General features: G+C 47.0%; 1 protein-coding gene across 1 annotated transcript in view; it reads right to left on the bottom strand.

Moving 5' to 3' along the window:
• The window catches only part of GNB1 (G protein subunit beta 1), a 182,564-nt gene that overhangs the window by 50,197 nt on the left and 118,015 nt on the right, over window positions 1-14,352 (bottom strand). The window contains exons 7-8 of the mRNA XM_082274342.1: window positions 7,208-7,274; window positions 5,166-5,367 (exon numbers count right to left, since the gene is read on the bottom strand). Coding sequence (XP_082130468.1) covers window positions 5,166-5,367; window positions 7,208-7,274 — 269 coding nt within the window. The remainder of the gene's footprint in view (window positions 1-5,165; window positions 5,368-7,207; window positions 7,275-14,352) is intronic.

Genomic DNA, 14,352 nt, shown 5'->3' with positions numbered 1-14,352 from the left:
AGAGGCAGCCTTGTACGCAGGTCTGGAAGAGCCCGCTTGTGGCTTGCCAGACCAGGTTCTCTTGGAACCTCTGGAGGAGGCCCTGACACTTGATCCCTCGTCTTGAGATCCTGAGAGACAGAGGCCGCTTAGGAGCTGAGGCGAGAGGCCCACATCTATGACAGGGCTGCTTTGGAGGGCCTGGGGGTGCCAAAAGGAACCGATGCCTCCAACTCTGCATCAGCCGCAACCTCCATTTTTAAAGTTTCCCGCACTGACACAAACCGTGCATCCACCAGCGCCTATTTAGGGATGGCTAGAGGAGCAGAGGAATCAACCTCACTAGCTGAGTGCCGGGTGCGTGGACACCTCGAAAACATATCAGGGGAGGCTGCCGACTACGATCCCACAAAGGGTCTACAAATGGACCACCTAATAGACGCAGCAAAAAAAAAAACAATGGGGGTCGCCCTCCGAGGCCTCAGAGGAAACAGGACAGCCCCCTTAAAAGGGGGCCGCCTGCCGTGGCGCTGATGCGCAGGCAGGGAACACTCACTAAAACAAGGCAGGTGCCCCACACAATAATGGCGGCAAGACTCATTAAAAATTAAGCGCCCCCACACGCAAGCCGCGGCCTGAATTTTTGTGGGGAATCCAGTCACAATTGCATGGATCCTTAGCCCGACAGATGCCCGAAGAGTGGGGGAGCTTCAGCTACATGTACTTAAGCCGCCCCCCAATGGCCAATCACAGCCTAAATTTGAGGGTGCTCGGCCACCAGCCTCAGCAGGGCAGATCACCCAGGGCAGCAGAGGGGGGAGGCGGATGCCCAAACAAGAGGCAGTGGCTTCAGCCATCCTCACAGGGGCCTCCTCACATTGCAGCCTACTCGTCAGAAGTCGTGGCCTACATTTTTTGGTCTGATCTGGCCCCGTGAGGCGCGTACCTGCGGATGGTAAAAACATCCGCTCCCAAAGCCCAACCACTGCAGGAAGCCCAGAGGACATCCCTGCCCTAGTCACCAACCCCCAGGTGGCAGGGAACCCTGCTCAACCCCCCGTTGCGCACCCGGGAAAAACTGGTAAGCAGCGACTACAACCAACCCCCCTTAAGAGCATGTGGCAAAGCCAGCTCATTACCTCACCCGGGGAGGAGGGGAACCCGGAGTTCCGACCATACCAGGGAGGGGCCCACGTCCACCCCAAAACCCTCCAGGGGTAGTGGGGGGACAGCTACTTACCATACCAGGAACAGGGTGGGCACTGCTCCGTACAGGACACCACTCCATTGTAATGTGGGTGCTGCCAGCCAGGAGGAAATGCTGCAACTCAGGCCAAAGCAAGTTCTTATGCATTCTTGCGAGATGTTTAACTCGCAGGCCAGCCCCTGTCCAGTGGGGCTATGTCAGGGCTTGACAAATTTTCCTGAAATCTAGGAGCCAGCTAAAAAAGTTAGGAGCCAGTTTTTTTTTTTTTTTTTTTTAACTAACCACTAAGCTTTATTTAATAAAACGGATACTAAATTTACACATAAATACGACTAGAAACCCACTCTCCTCTATAGCGCAATTGGATCTTTCCATCCGATGCCATCTGATCCGATCCACGGGATGGATAGAAAATAGAACCACCATCCGTCTGCTTTTGGCGGACAGGATCAGATGGCGCCAGATTACTGCTCCATAGAGGAGAATGAAGAGTCAGATCAGGTCTGCCTGAAAAACTGACAGGCGGACATGATTTAGACAGCCCGTGTGAAAGGGGCCTTCGGCTGTGGCATGGCGATGAGGAAAAAAAAAAAAAAAAAGATTTTTTTTTTAATAATTGGAAAAAAATATTTTTTTTATTTTTTTTAATTAAAAAAAAAATATATATATTTTTTTTACATTTAAAAAATAAATTAATAATAATAACCACACTCCCTGTCAAAGGTAACTAACTGGACAGGGAGATGGTAATGCATTGAGAACAGGCAGTGGAAACAGTCATTACAACAGTCATTACTCCCGGCCACCACAAGAGGGCGCCAGATCCCCATTGGAAGCCTCTCATCTCAAGTAGGCCGAAAAGCCGGGCCTCAATTTTCGGACGGCACGGAAGTCCGTGCACTCCGTGCGCGGAAGTCCATGCAAAAATGACAGGACACCTTCTGCAGGGCACCCCAGGCGCCAGGTCGCTAATTCTAGTCGCAAATGCGACCTGGCGCCCGGGGATTGACGAGCCCTGGGCTATGTTGTGGCCGAGCTATTAAGGAGCTGCGGTCTGCTCGCACTCGCTGGCTCCTAAGGATCTATATTATCCAGTTCATCTTCCAGTGCAGCACTTGATTGTAGTTTTCACAAGAACAAAATATTAAAAAAGGAGGGCGGAGGGATGTAAATCTAATTTACAGTGAAAAAATTGCCATGACAAGAGATCCCAGCAAGGAACTAGGTCCTTACTCCCGACTAGGCAGAAAAAAACCGAATGCCTATAGCTGAGAGTGGGTGTATACCCCCTAGGACTGCCCATAGGTGTAGTCAAGGCTTTCCCTACCTAGTGTCCTACTCCTGTATGGGGCAGAATAACCCAACAGTATAGAAGAATCAGCAGCTGGGTCCATCAATGAACGAAAGAGAAATACTGATTTTTAACTTGTAAACAACCAAATGTCAGAAATAGGCCTGGTCCTTAAGTGCCTAACATGCCTTATTAGCAGTTGTAGGAAAAGAATTAGCCGCACATCCAGGGATTCCAATAGGTTTCAAATACCTTTATTTCCAAAAGTTGCAAATGATGACACCAAAGACACCAGCATGAAGTCTCGTAGACGCATTTCACACATACATCTTGTGCTTAATCATAGGTAATGATTAAGCACAAGATGTATGTGTGAAACGCATCTACGAGACTTCATGCTGGTGTCTTTGGTGTCATCATTTGCAACTTTTGGAAATAAAGGTATTTGAAACCTATTGGAATCCCTGGATGTGCGGCTAATTCTTTTCCTACAAGTGTTCCCACGGAGGCGGGCCGGGGCCATCACTCTACTGGATATCCTATCTCCTGGCAATCACCACACACTATACACCTGGAGCAGTGCCTTTCCTTTCTTCAGTGCCAAATTAGCAGTGCTGCTGTGCAGTCACTTGTCCTCCCTCTGCTATCTGGCATACATCAGAAGGAAATCTCAGCCCCTCCCACTGTAGTCTCATAGATCGGGGAGGGAGGCAGAGGGAGGACACATGACTGCACAGCAGCATTGTGCAACGGTGGTATTTAGCATTCTATACATTTTAAGAACACACACTGTACTAAACATGTATCTTAGAGAATCAAAGTAATTCTTAGATGCGACTTTACAACCACTAACTTTTATAGGGTGTGAGGCCTTTTAATATTTCAAAGTCCCCTCCTGAGCAGCATAAGTTCATCTAATACTACATGTGCTTTCTAAGCAGCAGATCTAAGGATTTTATTAATACAAAGACCTGAGGATTTGTCACTATCATATACACACACACACTATATATATATATATATATACACACACAGTACAGACCAAAAGTTTGGACCCACCTTCTCATTCAAAGAGTTTTCTTTATTTTTATGACTATTAAAATTGTAGAGCCTCACTTCAAGAGGTAGTCATCTGAATTGGTTCTCACTTCACAGGTGTGCCCTGTCAGGTTTAATAAGTGTGATTTCTTGCCTTCTAAATGGGGTTGGGACCATCAGTTGTGTAGTGCAGAAGTCAGGTGGATACACAGCGGATAGTCCTACTGAATAGACTGTTAGAATCAGGGCCGTCTTTAACACAGGGCAAAAGGGGCAGCTGCCCCGGGTCTAGTCTTTGTAGGGCCCAAAGCAGCTGCCCCTTGAGCCCCCAAATAGTTGATAAGTGGATTCAAGAGGGCCCAAGAAAATTTTTTGCCCAGGGTCCAATCAAGAATAAAGACGGCCCTGGTTAGAATTTGTATTATAGCAAGAAAAAAGCAGCTAAGTACAGGAAAACGAGTGGCAGAAGAGACTTGTTTGGGCTAAAGAACACAAGGAATGGACATTAGACCAGTGGAAATCTGCTTTGGTCTGAGGAGTCCAAATTTGAGATATTTGGTTCCAACCGTGTCTTGAAGCATGGAGGAGGAGGTGTGATGGTGCTTTGCTAGTGACACTGTTGGGGATTTATTCAAAATTGAAGGCATACTGAACCAGCATGGCTACCACAGCATCTTGCAGCGGCATGCTATTCCATCCAGTTTGCGTTTAGTTGGACCATCATTTATTTTTCAACAGGACAATGACCCCAAACACCTCCAGGCTGTGTAAGGGCTATTTGACCAAGAAGGAGAGTGATGGGGTGCTGCGCCAGATGACCTGGCCTCCACAGTCACCAGACCTGAACCGAATCGAGATGGTTTGGGGTGAGCTGGACCGCAGAGTGAAGGCAAAAAGGGCCAACAAGTGCTAAGCATCTCTGGGAACTCCTTCAAGACTGTTGGAAGACCATTTCAGGTGACTACCTCTTGAAGCTCATCAAGAGAATGACAAGTGTGTGCAAAGCAGTAATCAAAGCAAAAAGGTGGCTACTTTGAAGAACCTAGAATAGGACATATTTTCAGTTGTTTCACACTTTTTTGTTATGTATATAATTCCACATGTGTTAATTCATAGTTTTGATGCCTTCAGTGTGAATCTACAATTTTCATAGTCATGAAAATAAAGAAAACTCTTTGAATGAGAAGGTGGGTCCAAACTTTTGGTCTGTACTGTACATACACGATATATATATATATATACATACACACTTATATATATATATATATATATACACACACACACACACACACACATATACATACACGCACTGAAGGTATAGCTTCCAACTGTCCCTCGAGAGCAAATCAGTGTCCACTTTTTGGTCTAATGTGCACACCATTATCTACCAAATCTATTTTACTAGCAAAAGTGTTCTCTTGCACTAAACATTTTAACTGACCTCTATTACCACTTTTTTGAAAAGAAAAGGTTAAACATTTTCTGCATATTGGATCTTTGTGGTCTGTCTAACTAGGGGTATAGGAGGGATGTGTCCTTTGCCTATATATTGTGTGCTAAAAGGTGTCTATATACTGGGTGGTAAATGGGCCACTATATAATTTCAAAAGTTAGGAGATATGCTGAAAGCTTTGGAGTCACAAAACTTACACAGATAGCATTTATGTCAGACTCGTGTCCGGTGAAAGTCTGTCGGCACATTCCTTCTCGGATGTCCCAAAGTTTGGCTGAGGCATCGCAGGCCCCAGACACAAAGCACCGGGAATCTGGAGCAAGGGACAGGCTCATTACATCCCCGGTGTGTCCAGTAAAGGTGGTTGTCTGCTGGCCAGTTTCAATATCCCACAGAGCGCTGCAAGCAGAAAGAAAACACATGTAAACTGAGTGCTGACACAGTGGGTGATCTTTGAAGTTTGGATATCGGTCTCTATTATTTTACCTGCAATATATTTTATACTTAAAAACTTGTGTTTATCTATTGGAATCAGATACTTGAGAGATACAAAAATCTCAGCATGCACCAAGTCATGAGGTGGTTGTAAGCTGCACTGTGCATGAGTAGACGTTAGTAAGGTTAGGGCGATTCCAGCAGCGCAACAGTGCACAAGAATTGTGTGAACAAGTCAAACATTTAAAAAAAAGTGGGTCCAGGGGGAATCAAAGTGGCAAGTCACAAAAAGAAAAGGCTTGATCACAAAAAAAAAAAACATGCTCTAGTGCACAAGCAGCAGGTAGGCCTCTTTCACACTGGTGTGCTTTTGCCACGTTTTTCCAGGGTGACAAGAGCACGGAAACTTTTCCTCATTAAATCCTATATTACTGTTCACACTACTGGTGTGCTGCATTTGAAAAGTCCTGCATGCTGCTTCTTTGGTGCAGTTTTTCAAAGTGTAAATGGGCCCTTAAAGAACATTTAGGCCTCATGCACACTGGTTTCTTGTAAACGCTGTTTATCCTGACAGGAGATAATCAGCGTTCTAAACTCGCCTAAACTGCATAGGTGAATTTTATCGGAGTTTGTGCTTCAACTTATTGACCAGAATTTATTTATTCTGGCCAAAGAAATAAACTCAGCAGTGCTAAACGCGCCTAGTGTTTATGGGCATTTAACAGCAATCATCACCATTGGCTGTGGTCAAAATGTACTCTTCTGAAAGCGATTTCAGGGCATTCAGAAAACAGCCAATAAACTACCCTGCTGATAAACTGCTAAAAACACCTATGTGTGCATGGACACTTAGGATAATCAAAGGGGAAATAAGGGGGGGGGGGGGGGGGTTTACACAAAATCGCAAGACACGTGTGCCAAGCCATATTATACCCTAATCGAAGCAGGATTTTGCAGCGCTAATTTGTGACGTAAAAGCAGCAAATTGAAACACCGGTCGCTCAAAAAGGAGCTTTTGAGCAACAGCGTCGCATGTTGCTGCTTAACAATCGCGGCAAAAATGTGGGGCGATTGGGGTGCCATTAAGTAGTAGCGTCCTGAGATATGGAATTGCGGCCATTCCACCCCATGATTCATATCACCTAGGTGTGAACGGAGCCTTAGTAGAAATTAGCCAATATCCGACAGCGTATCAGATACATTATAAACAAACATTGCACCTACAAGGCAAAAGCCCTGAAAGCTTGCAAAAAATCCCTCGAGCTGAACTTTTACAGCAATCATATGATGTGGCAAACAAAAGCAGAGGTGGTAACACCGCCCCAGGTGAAATGTTTCCTCTAGAGACCTGGTGCCAGTCCAGTCTGTGGATTGGACGTGTAATCCAATACACAAGGGAAGATGACCGCATTCCAGATTGCAAAAGATAAACTTTATTCCATAAAATTCATAGTAAATATCAGAAAGCTATTCATGGTACACTCACGATACAGACGAACAGCAGCATGGTTAACCATGCTGCTGTTTGTCTATATCGTGTGTACCATGGATATGTTTTTGATATCTACTATGAATTTATGGAATAAAGATTTCATCCTTTGCAATTTGGAGTGCGGTCATCTTCTCTTGTATATTGGATATGCTGTGGCAACACAAACTTAAAGAAACCCAAACATTGATCTCGGGATTTGCTGGAATTGTGGCTTTTCTAAAATCATATGTATACATTATGGAATATTTTGGATCCAAATGAATAGTGTAATATTCTATAGCACATTCAAAGAAAAGAAAAAATACTATTTACCAAGTGGTGTCTCCAGAGCTGGTAATAATTTGGTTATCATCCAAGAAGCGACAGCAGGATAGATAGCCTTAAAAAAAAAGAAAAAGAAAATAGTGTCAAAATACAGCATAGGTCTTTTTAATTTGAAATGTCAAATTTTGTACCCCCATTTGGTGAATACTGTTGTATTTAAATGCACTCAGTTTATAGTCTGACTGGTTTCAGAGCATTCATACCAGTGTTCTAGATATTCAAACGAGTACAGGTAAACAGCCTGTAGACATTAACCAGATTTGACTGTGGCATGGAGAGCAGTCAGGTACAAAGGGAGAGCATTCTGACTTTCTGCCAAGACGTGGGACAGAGCATCAAATACACTTCCTGTCTAGGTTTCAAAGATTCCTATGCTTTTTAAACCAGCCAGCTTTAATATGCTCAGGGATATCAAGCAACATTGCAAATATAAGAAACCCAGGAGATGAAATAGTATAAGAAAGTTGCTGCCAATCAACAGCTTCACACCAGCAAAAAATAAACAAAAATTAGGCCAAAATACGTTAGGTACAACTGTAATTTGTATATATCGCACAGATGTTTTAAATCTATTATTCACACCTTGTATAATCCCTGGGTGGGCACGGGATATCAAGAAGGACCAGCGGAAGGAGGCCACATGGGAAGTCTCCAACTGAACTGAAGTTTATGTACAAAAAAGATAACATCCTTATACATCAGTATTCGTCAGTCATTCTACCACATGTGTTACTGGGCACAATGGGAACATGGCATAAGGGCCATTAGGCACTTAAGGGGAAACGGGAGTCTTGCACCAAGTTAGCCTTGGAAGCAAAATTGGAGAAAAATATATTCCAATAATTAGGGGGATTTGTACAAAAATCAAAATCTAATTATTCAGGTATCCAAGAAAAAGATATGCCAACCTCTAGTTTAGTGCAGCAGATGTAGCCTAAAATTAGCCCAGAGTAACAAGATGAATCTCAAAAACGGGAACTTTACAACTCCCAGAGATAAAAAGGTATAAGCTGCCACTAAAGATCCACCACAAGACACACTAGGTGTGCTGGCTCCACCATAATGACACACGTATACCAGCCATATAGCAAGCAACATAGGGCAGCTGTGTTGTCCCAGTAAAAATGTGCAGCTATAAGTCCATCAGCAACAATGGAGATAGAATAAACCCACAAAGAGCCAAGCCAGTTCCCACAATAATGGCCATTGAATATGCTTACCAGTCATGCATTAACAAGGGAACTTGCCCAGGGAGAAATAGCCGCCACTCACCTCCTTCCTAGCCCCTCTTAAAATACCCCCACCGCCCGACGTCAAGTTGCACCAAAACAGTGGCTGATGACAATGGAAGAGGTAGTGACTGGCAGCAATTTCTCCCTGGGCAAGCACCCTTTGTAGTGCATGAATGGTGAGAATATTCAAAGGCCATTATCATGGGAACTGGCTTGGCTTTGAGGGTTTAGTCTCATCTCCTTTATCGTCATCTTCAGCAGATGGAAGACTTTCAATTGCACGTTTTTACTGGAACACCACAGCTCCCCTATCTTCCTTGATATATGGCAGGTATACTTATAGGTGTCATTATGATAGAGCCAGAACACCTAGCAGCATCTTGTGGTGGAACCTAATTATGACATCCTTAATTTTCTTTTTTCGTTCACTGACGGACACCGCTCCATGTCTTCTAGTGGGGTTCCCCTGCCCCGTGCCCCCCCTTAGTCCCCTTTTAGGGGGCATGGGTGTGTTTTCGGGTGGTGGGGGGTTTCACTGGTGTTGGGCAAGAGAGCGGTGTGGGTGTGTTGCTGTCCACCCCCCTTTGGTGCTGCAGGTGGGGTCCCGGGGGGGACTGGGAGTTGTGGACGCTCATTTCCCTGGGGTCGCTATTTTGCCATGGATGCTGTTTCCTGGCTTCGGCGGCCATGTTTGTGCAGACCAGCAGCCATGTTTTTGGTTTCCTATTGAAAATAGTGGCGGATATTTTCTTGTAGTCAGAGTGTGGTGATGTGCTGTGGGGGCCTCTAGTGTCAGTGCTTCCTCTTTGATCGCAGTGTGACAGGCTGTTTGGCACTCTCCAGCTCTGGGGTGGTGAGTTTGTGGTTATATGATCCTTCCTCTGCTATACAGCGCTGCGGTTGCACTGATTCTTGTGGTGCTTCAGCGGTGTGTGGGGGTGGCGGGGGTTCTTTCAAAAAAAGAAAAAAAAAAAATCTTTGAGCATGGTGCAGGTCAGATTAACCATGGAGCCTCTGGAGCATGCATCACTACCTGACCCACTCCTTGAACCAGCGGGACCATTTGGGTCTCAGTCTTCCCTGGCGGCGGCCCTGCAATCAATTGTATCAAAGGTTAATATGGCCCTGGAAAGGCAACCTACCAAAAAGCACCCCCCACCTTTTCACCTGTATCCTCTGCCGCATCAGAGTTTGAGGTGGATTTGGCAGCCACGGACGAGAGAGTCAGCCCACTGGGTCTGCGCCCACGCATCCTGAGTGCTCTAACAGTGAGGACGAATCCTCCTCCTCGCCAGCCGTGCATGAGAAAGCACTGGTGGATGCTTTGTGTCAGTGCAGGAAACTTTAAAGTTGGAGGACTCGGCGATGCCGATGCAGTTTGGCACCCGCAAATCTCCCAAGGTGTTCCCTTTTCCTGCCTATTTTGACAAGATTACTACTAGTCAGTGGGGTTCGACTCATGGTTGGAATACCTAAGCATTTCACTAGGAGATACGGTTCAACTGTCGGTGTACTCAGGTTTCCAGGCTAAATAAGGCCACGCTTTGGCCGGTGGAGGGTTCTCCATCCTTTTAGGGAACCTGGACAATACAGCCGAGGCTCTAATCCGTTACCTTTTCACCATGGCAGGTTCAACGTTGAGGCTGCCATCACCTTGGTATCCCAGACCAACGGAATGGGCAAAAACTTTACGCCAGATCTGGAAAGGGATCAACACTCCTGAGCTGGCTGTCAGTTGATCCATTTGTAATGCATCTTTGGATGATCTGACGGTGATCCTTTGCGACACGATTTGGTTGAAGCACTGGTCAGCTGACCAGGCTTCTAAAAAGGTTCTGACTGATCTACCTTTTGTAGGCGATTGTTTGTTCGGTGCCTCTATGGAATCATTAAGGGCCTTACAGGAGGTAAGATTACATTACTTCCACAAGTTGCTAAGGGCAAGGAACCTCGCAAATGTGGTTCTCTCTCAGCTCACAAGCAGCCCTTTTTTCCGTCTGGATCGCAGGAAAAGGGTTCGAGATCCACCCGTAACTTTGCGGGAGGCTCCAAGAGACCCTAGAATAGTAAGTCGAAAGTGGGTTCTCCCGGTTCCGCAGACAAATCTTCCCCAAGCCTGAAGGGGCACCCTCACCCACATCTGTGGTGGGGGTGGGGGGAGTCTTCGCCTTTTTCCGGACCCGTGGACCTTGCTCATTCAGGACAAATGGGTCTACGATTTAATTTGGTTCGGTTACAAGATCGAGTTTCGGTCCTTGCCTCCAGCAAGATTCTTTCCTTCCAACTTACACCTGTCAGACGATTGGCTACAGAGCCTCTATGGGGCAGTGCATGACCTGTTCAGACTCTGGAACCGGCACAATGACTCCTTATGCGAATGTTTTCTAGGTTTTTATTCAAATCTGTTTACAGTTCCCAGAAAGGAAGGCAAGTCAAGGTTTGCCCGATCTTGGACCTCAAGAGGGGATCTTCTGGCTTCTATCGATCTCAAGGACGCTTACGTTCATATTCCAATATATGTCAGACATCACCGTTTTCTTCCTTTTGCCGTGGGCAAGGAACACTATCAATTCGTTGCGTTACCTTTTGGTCTCACCTGCGCTCCTCAGGTGTTCACAAAGTGTTTGGCCCCAGTGCTGGCCTTGCTATGGCAGAAAGGGATTACAGTACTGGGTTACCTGGACGATCTGCTTCTGCATTCAGTCTTCCGCTCTAGAAGTCAACTTGGATATTACTGTACAAACTCTTCAGGAGTTAGAATCCGTCCAAGCTGGACTACTTGGGTCTGACGCTGGATTCAGCGCTGGTCCGAATGTTTCTTCCTCAGGCAAAACTTCTGAAGTTGCCGGATGCGATTCGGCTCCTGTTGTCCAACAGTCAGTCGTCGCTCATGACTGGCATGCAAGTGCTGGGTCCGAAGGTCTCCATTTTTGAGGCGTTTCCGTTTGCTCAGTTTCATACCAGAACTCTGCAAAGAGGGATACTTGCCAAATGGAACGTTCTGATTCTGTTGAGTAGGGGTACAAGCAGGTCTCTGATATGGTGGCTCCACTCCTCGGTGCGTGGCCTGGGAAAATCCTTTCTTCCCCTGTATTGGACTGTGATCACCACGGATGCCAGTCTGTCTAGGTAGGGAGGGGTCTTGAGAGTGTACGCGGCCCAAGGTGTTTGGACTTGGAATCCAGTCTGCCGATCAGCATGCTGGAGATTTGGACGATCAGGTTTTGTCTCAATGGACGGATCGTCTGCATGGACGCCCTGTGAGGACACAATCGGACAATGTTACGGCTGTGGCATAGGTCAATCATCAAGGGGGCACAAGGAGTGCTCTGGCAGGAAGTAGCAGGTATCTTGTGGTGGCCCGAATTATATGTACCGGCCCTCTGCTCTGCACATTCCAGGGGTACAGAATTGGCAAGCGGACTCAGTCGGCAGATGTTGGATCCAGGAGAATGGTCCCTTCACCCTGAGGTGTTTCATAAGCTGTGTCTCTGGTGGGGGACCCCCAATGTGGACATGTTGGCCTCCCGTCTCAACAGGAAGGTGCAGAGGTTCATGTCAAGGTCTCGGGATCCTCTGGCCGACGCCACAGATGCCCTGGTGGCCCCTTGGGGTCAGTATCATTTGATTTACGCCCCCCCCCCCAATATAAACTTCTGTCGAGACTGCTACGCAGAATTAAGGTGGAAGGGATTCCAGTCATTCTGGTGGCACCAGACTGGCCCCGCTGGTCTTGGTAGGCAGGCCCAGTAAGGCTGGTAGCAGACATCCCTTGGAAATGTCCTCTCAGGGAAGATCTTCTGTCTCAGGGTCCAATCTTCCATCCTGCTTTCCGGTCGCTGGCTTTACCGGTTAGGCTATCGAAAGCCAGGTGTTGGAAGGACAGAGGGCTGTCGGAGTTGGTGTTTCCTACTTTGTTAAAAGTGAAGAAATCTACTTCCAGGAAAGTTTATCAGTGTTTGGAAGGCATGCATTACTTAGTGTGAGTTCCGGGGGATTTCTGTGTCATCTTTTGGAGTTTCTACAACTAGGTGTAGACAAACGTGTGGCTCTGGGCACCATCAAGGGCCAGAACTCCGCCTTAGCCATATTTTTCCAGAGACCATTGGCTGCAAAGTCCTTGGTTAACACTTGTGCATGGAGTTCGCCATCCCGCTCCTCCGGTGCGATTCCTGGTACCTCAATTTGGTACCATCGGTGCTTCAAAAGCAGCCTTTTGAAAACATTTGTGAACTCTCTCTGAAGCAGAAGGTGGCCTTTTTAGTCGCCATTACTTCTGCACGTAGGGTGTTGAGAGTTGGCTTTTCTTTGAATGTGCTATAGTATATTACACTATTAATTTGGATCCAAAATATTCCATAATGTATACATATGATTTTAGAAAAGCCACAATTCCAGCAAATCCCGAGATCAATGTTTGGGTTTCTTTGAGTTTGTGCTGCCACAGCATATCCAATATACAAGAGAAGATGACCGCACTCCAAATTGCAAAGGATGAATGGGATAAGTATTCTCAGTCTCTGGACAATCAGATCTGGCTGAGCGGGGGGGAACAAGGGAGTCCTCGATATGGTGGTTTAGTTCTCTGGCACTTTGGCTGGGCAAATCCTTCCTCCCCATGTATTGGACAGTGGTCACCACGGATACCAGACTGTCCAGCTGGGGAGGAGTCTTCAGCAAAAATTCTGCTCAAGGGATCTGGACACTGGATGAATCCAGACTACCGATCAATATGTTGGAACTCCGAGCGATCAGACTGTGCCTGGACCATTGGACGGATGTCAGTGTGAATTCAGACAACGTCATGGCTGTGGCTTAGGTCAATCCCCGAGAAGGGACAAAGTGTCCTGGCGACTCTGGAGGTAGGCAGAACGGTTAGCTCCAGCCTCCTCCGCCGGATACATTCCTGGGACGGAAAACTGGTAGGCGGATTACCTCAATCGGCAGGCATTGGACCAAAGGGAGTGGGTCCCTTCATCCTGAGGCGTTTCATCGGTGGTCTCCGTTGGAGCATCCCCAAGGTGGATCTGTTGGCGTCTTGGCTCAACAAAGGTGCAGGTTTGTGACTGTCACAGGATCCTCTGGTGAATACCAAAGATGCGCTGGTGGTCCCGTGGGGGTCAGGATCAACACCTTCCCTCCTCTCAAGGTTCTGCAAGACTTCCACGCAGGATCAAGGCAGAAGGCATTCCGGTCATCTTCGCGACTCCGGACTGGCCTCGCTGGGCTTAGTACGCCGATCTGGTGCTGATGGTCCCCAACCTTCTTTGGAAGCTTCCTCTGAAGGAGGATATGCTGTCCCAAGGACCAATCTTCCTTCCTGCTTTATAGTCGCTGACTGACGGCTTGGCTGTTGAATGCCAGGTGCTGATGGATAGAGGTTTATCTGAGTCAGATTCCAACGCTGTTAAAAGCTAGGAAATTACTTCTAGGAAGATCTACCATTATACGTGTTAGACGTATATTGTGTGGTGTGAGTCTCTGGGTTCATCCTCGCTCCTCAGGTGGCTCGGATCTTGACCTTCCTTGGGGGGTGGGGGGGGGGGGGGGTGTGTGAACAGAAATTGGCCTTGAATACCATCAAGGGCCAGGTGCCGACTTTGGCGGTCTTCTTCCAACGATCCCTGGTACATACCTTTCTCCAGGGGGTCCATCATTTAGTTCCTCCAGTGTGGTCTCCGTTGCCACCTTGGGACCGCAATTTGGTGCTTTCAGTCCTCCAGAAGCCTCCCTTTGAGAATCAATCGTCGGGAGATACCCTTGCTTACGCTGTCTCAGAAGGTGGACTTTTTGGTGGCTATCACCTCGGCGCGGAGGGTGTCGGAACTGGCGGCGTTATCCTGTCGTTCACCTTACTTGGTGATTCACAGAGAAGGTGGTTCTGCGCCCCTGTCTGTCGTT

Source organism: Pelophylax lessonae (assembly GCF_965119305.1).
Source record: "Pelophylax lessonae genome assembly, chromosome: 12".
In the NCBI taxonomy this organism is placed as follows: Eukaryota; Metazoa; Chordata; class Amphibia; order Anura; family Ranidae; genus Pelophylax; species Pelophylax lessonae.
This window is presented reverse-complemented; position numbering and strand designations above follow the sequence as displayed.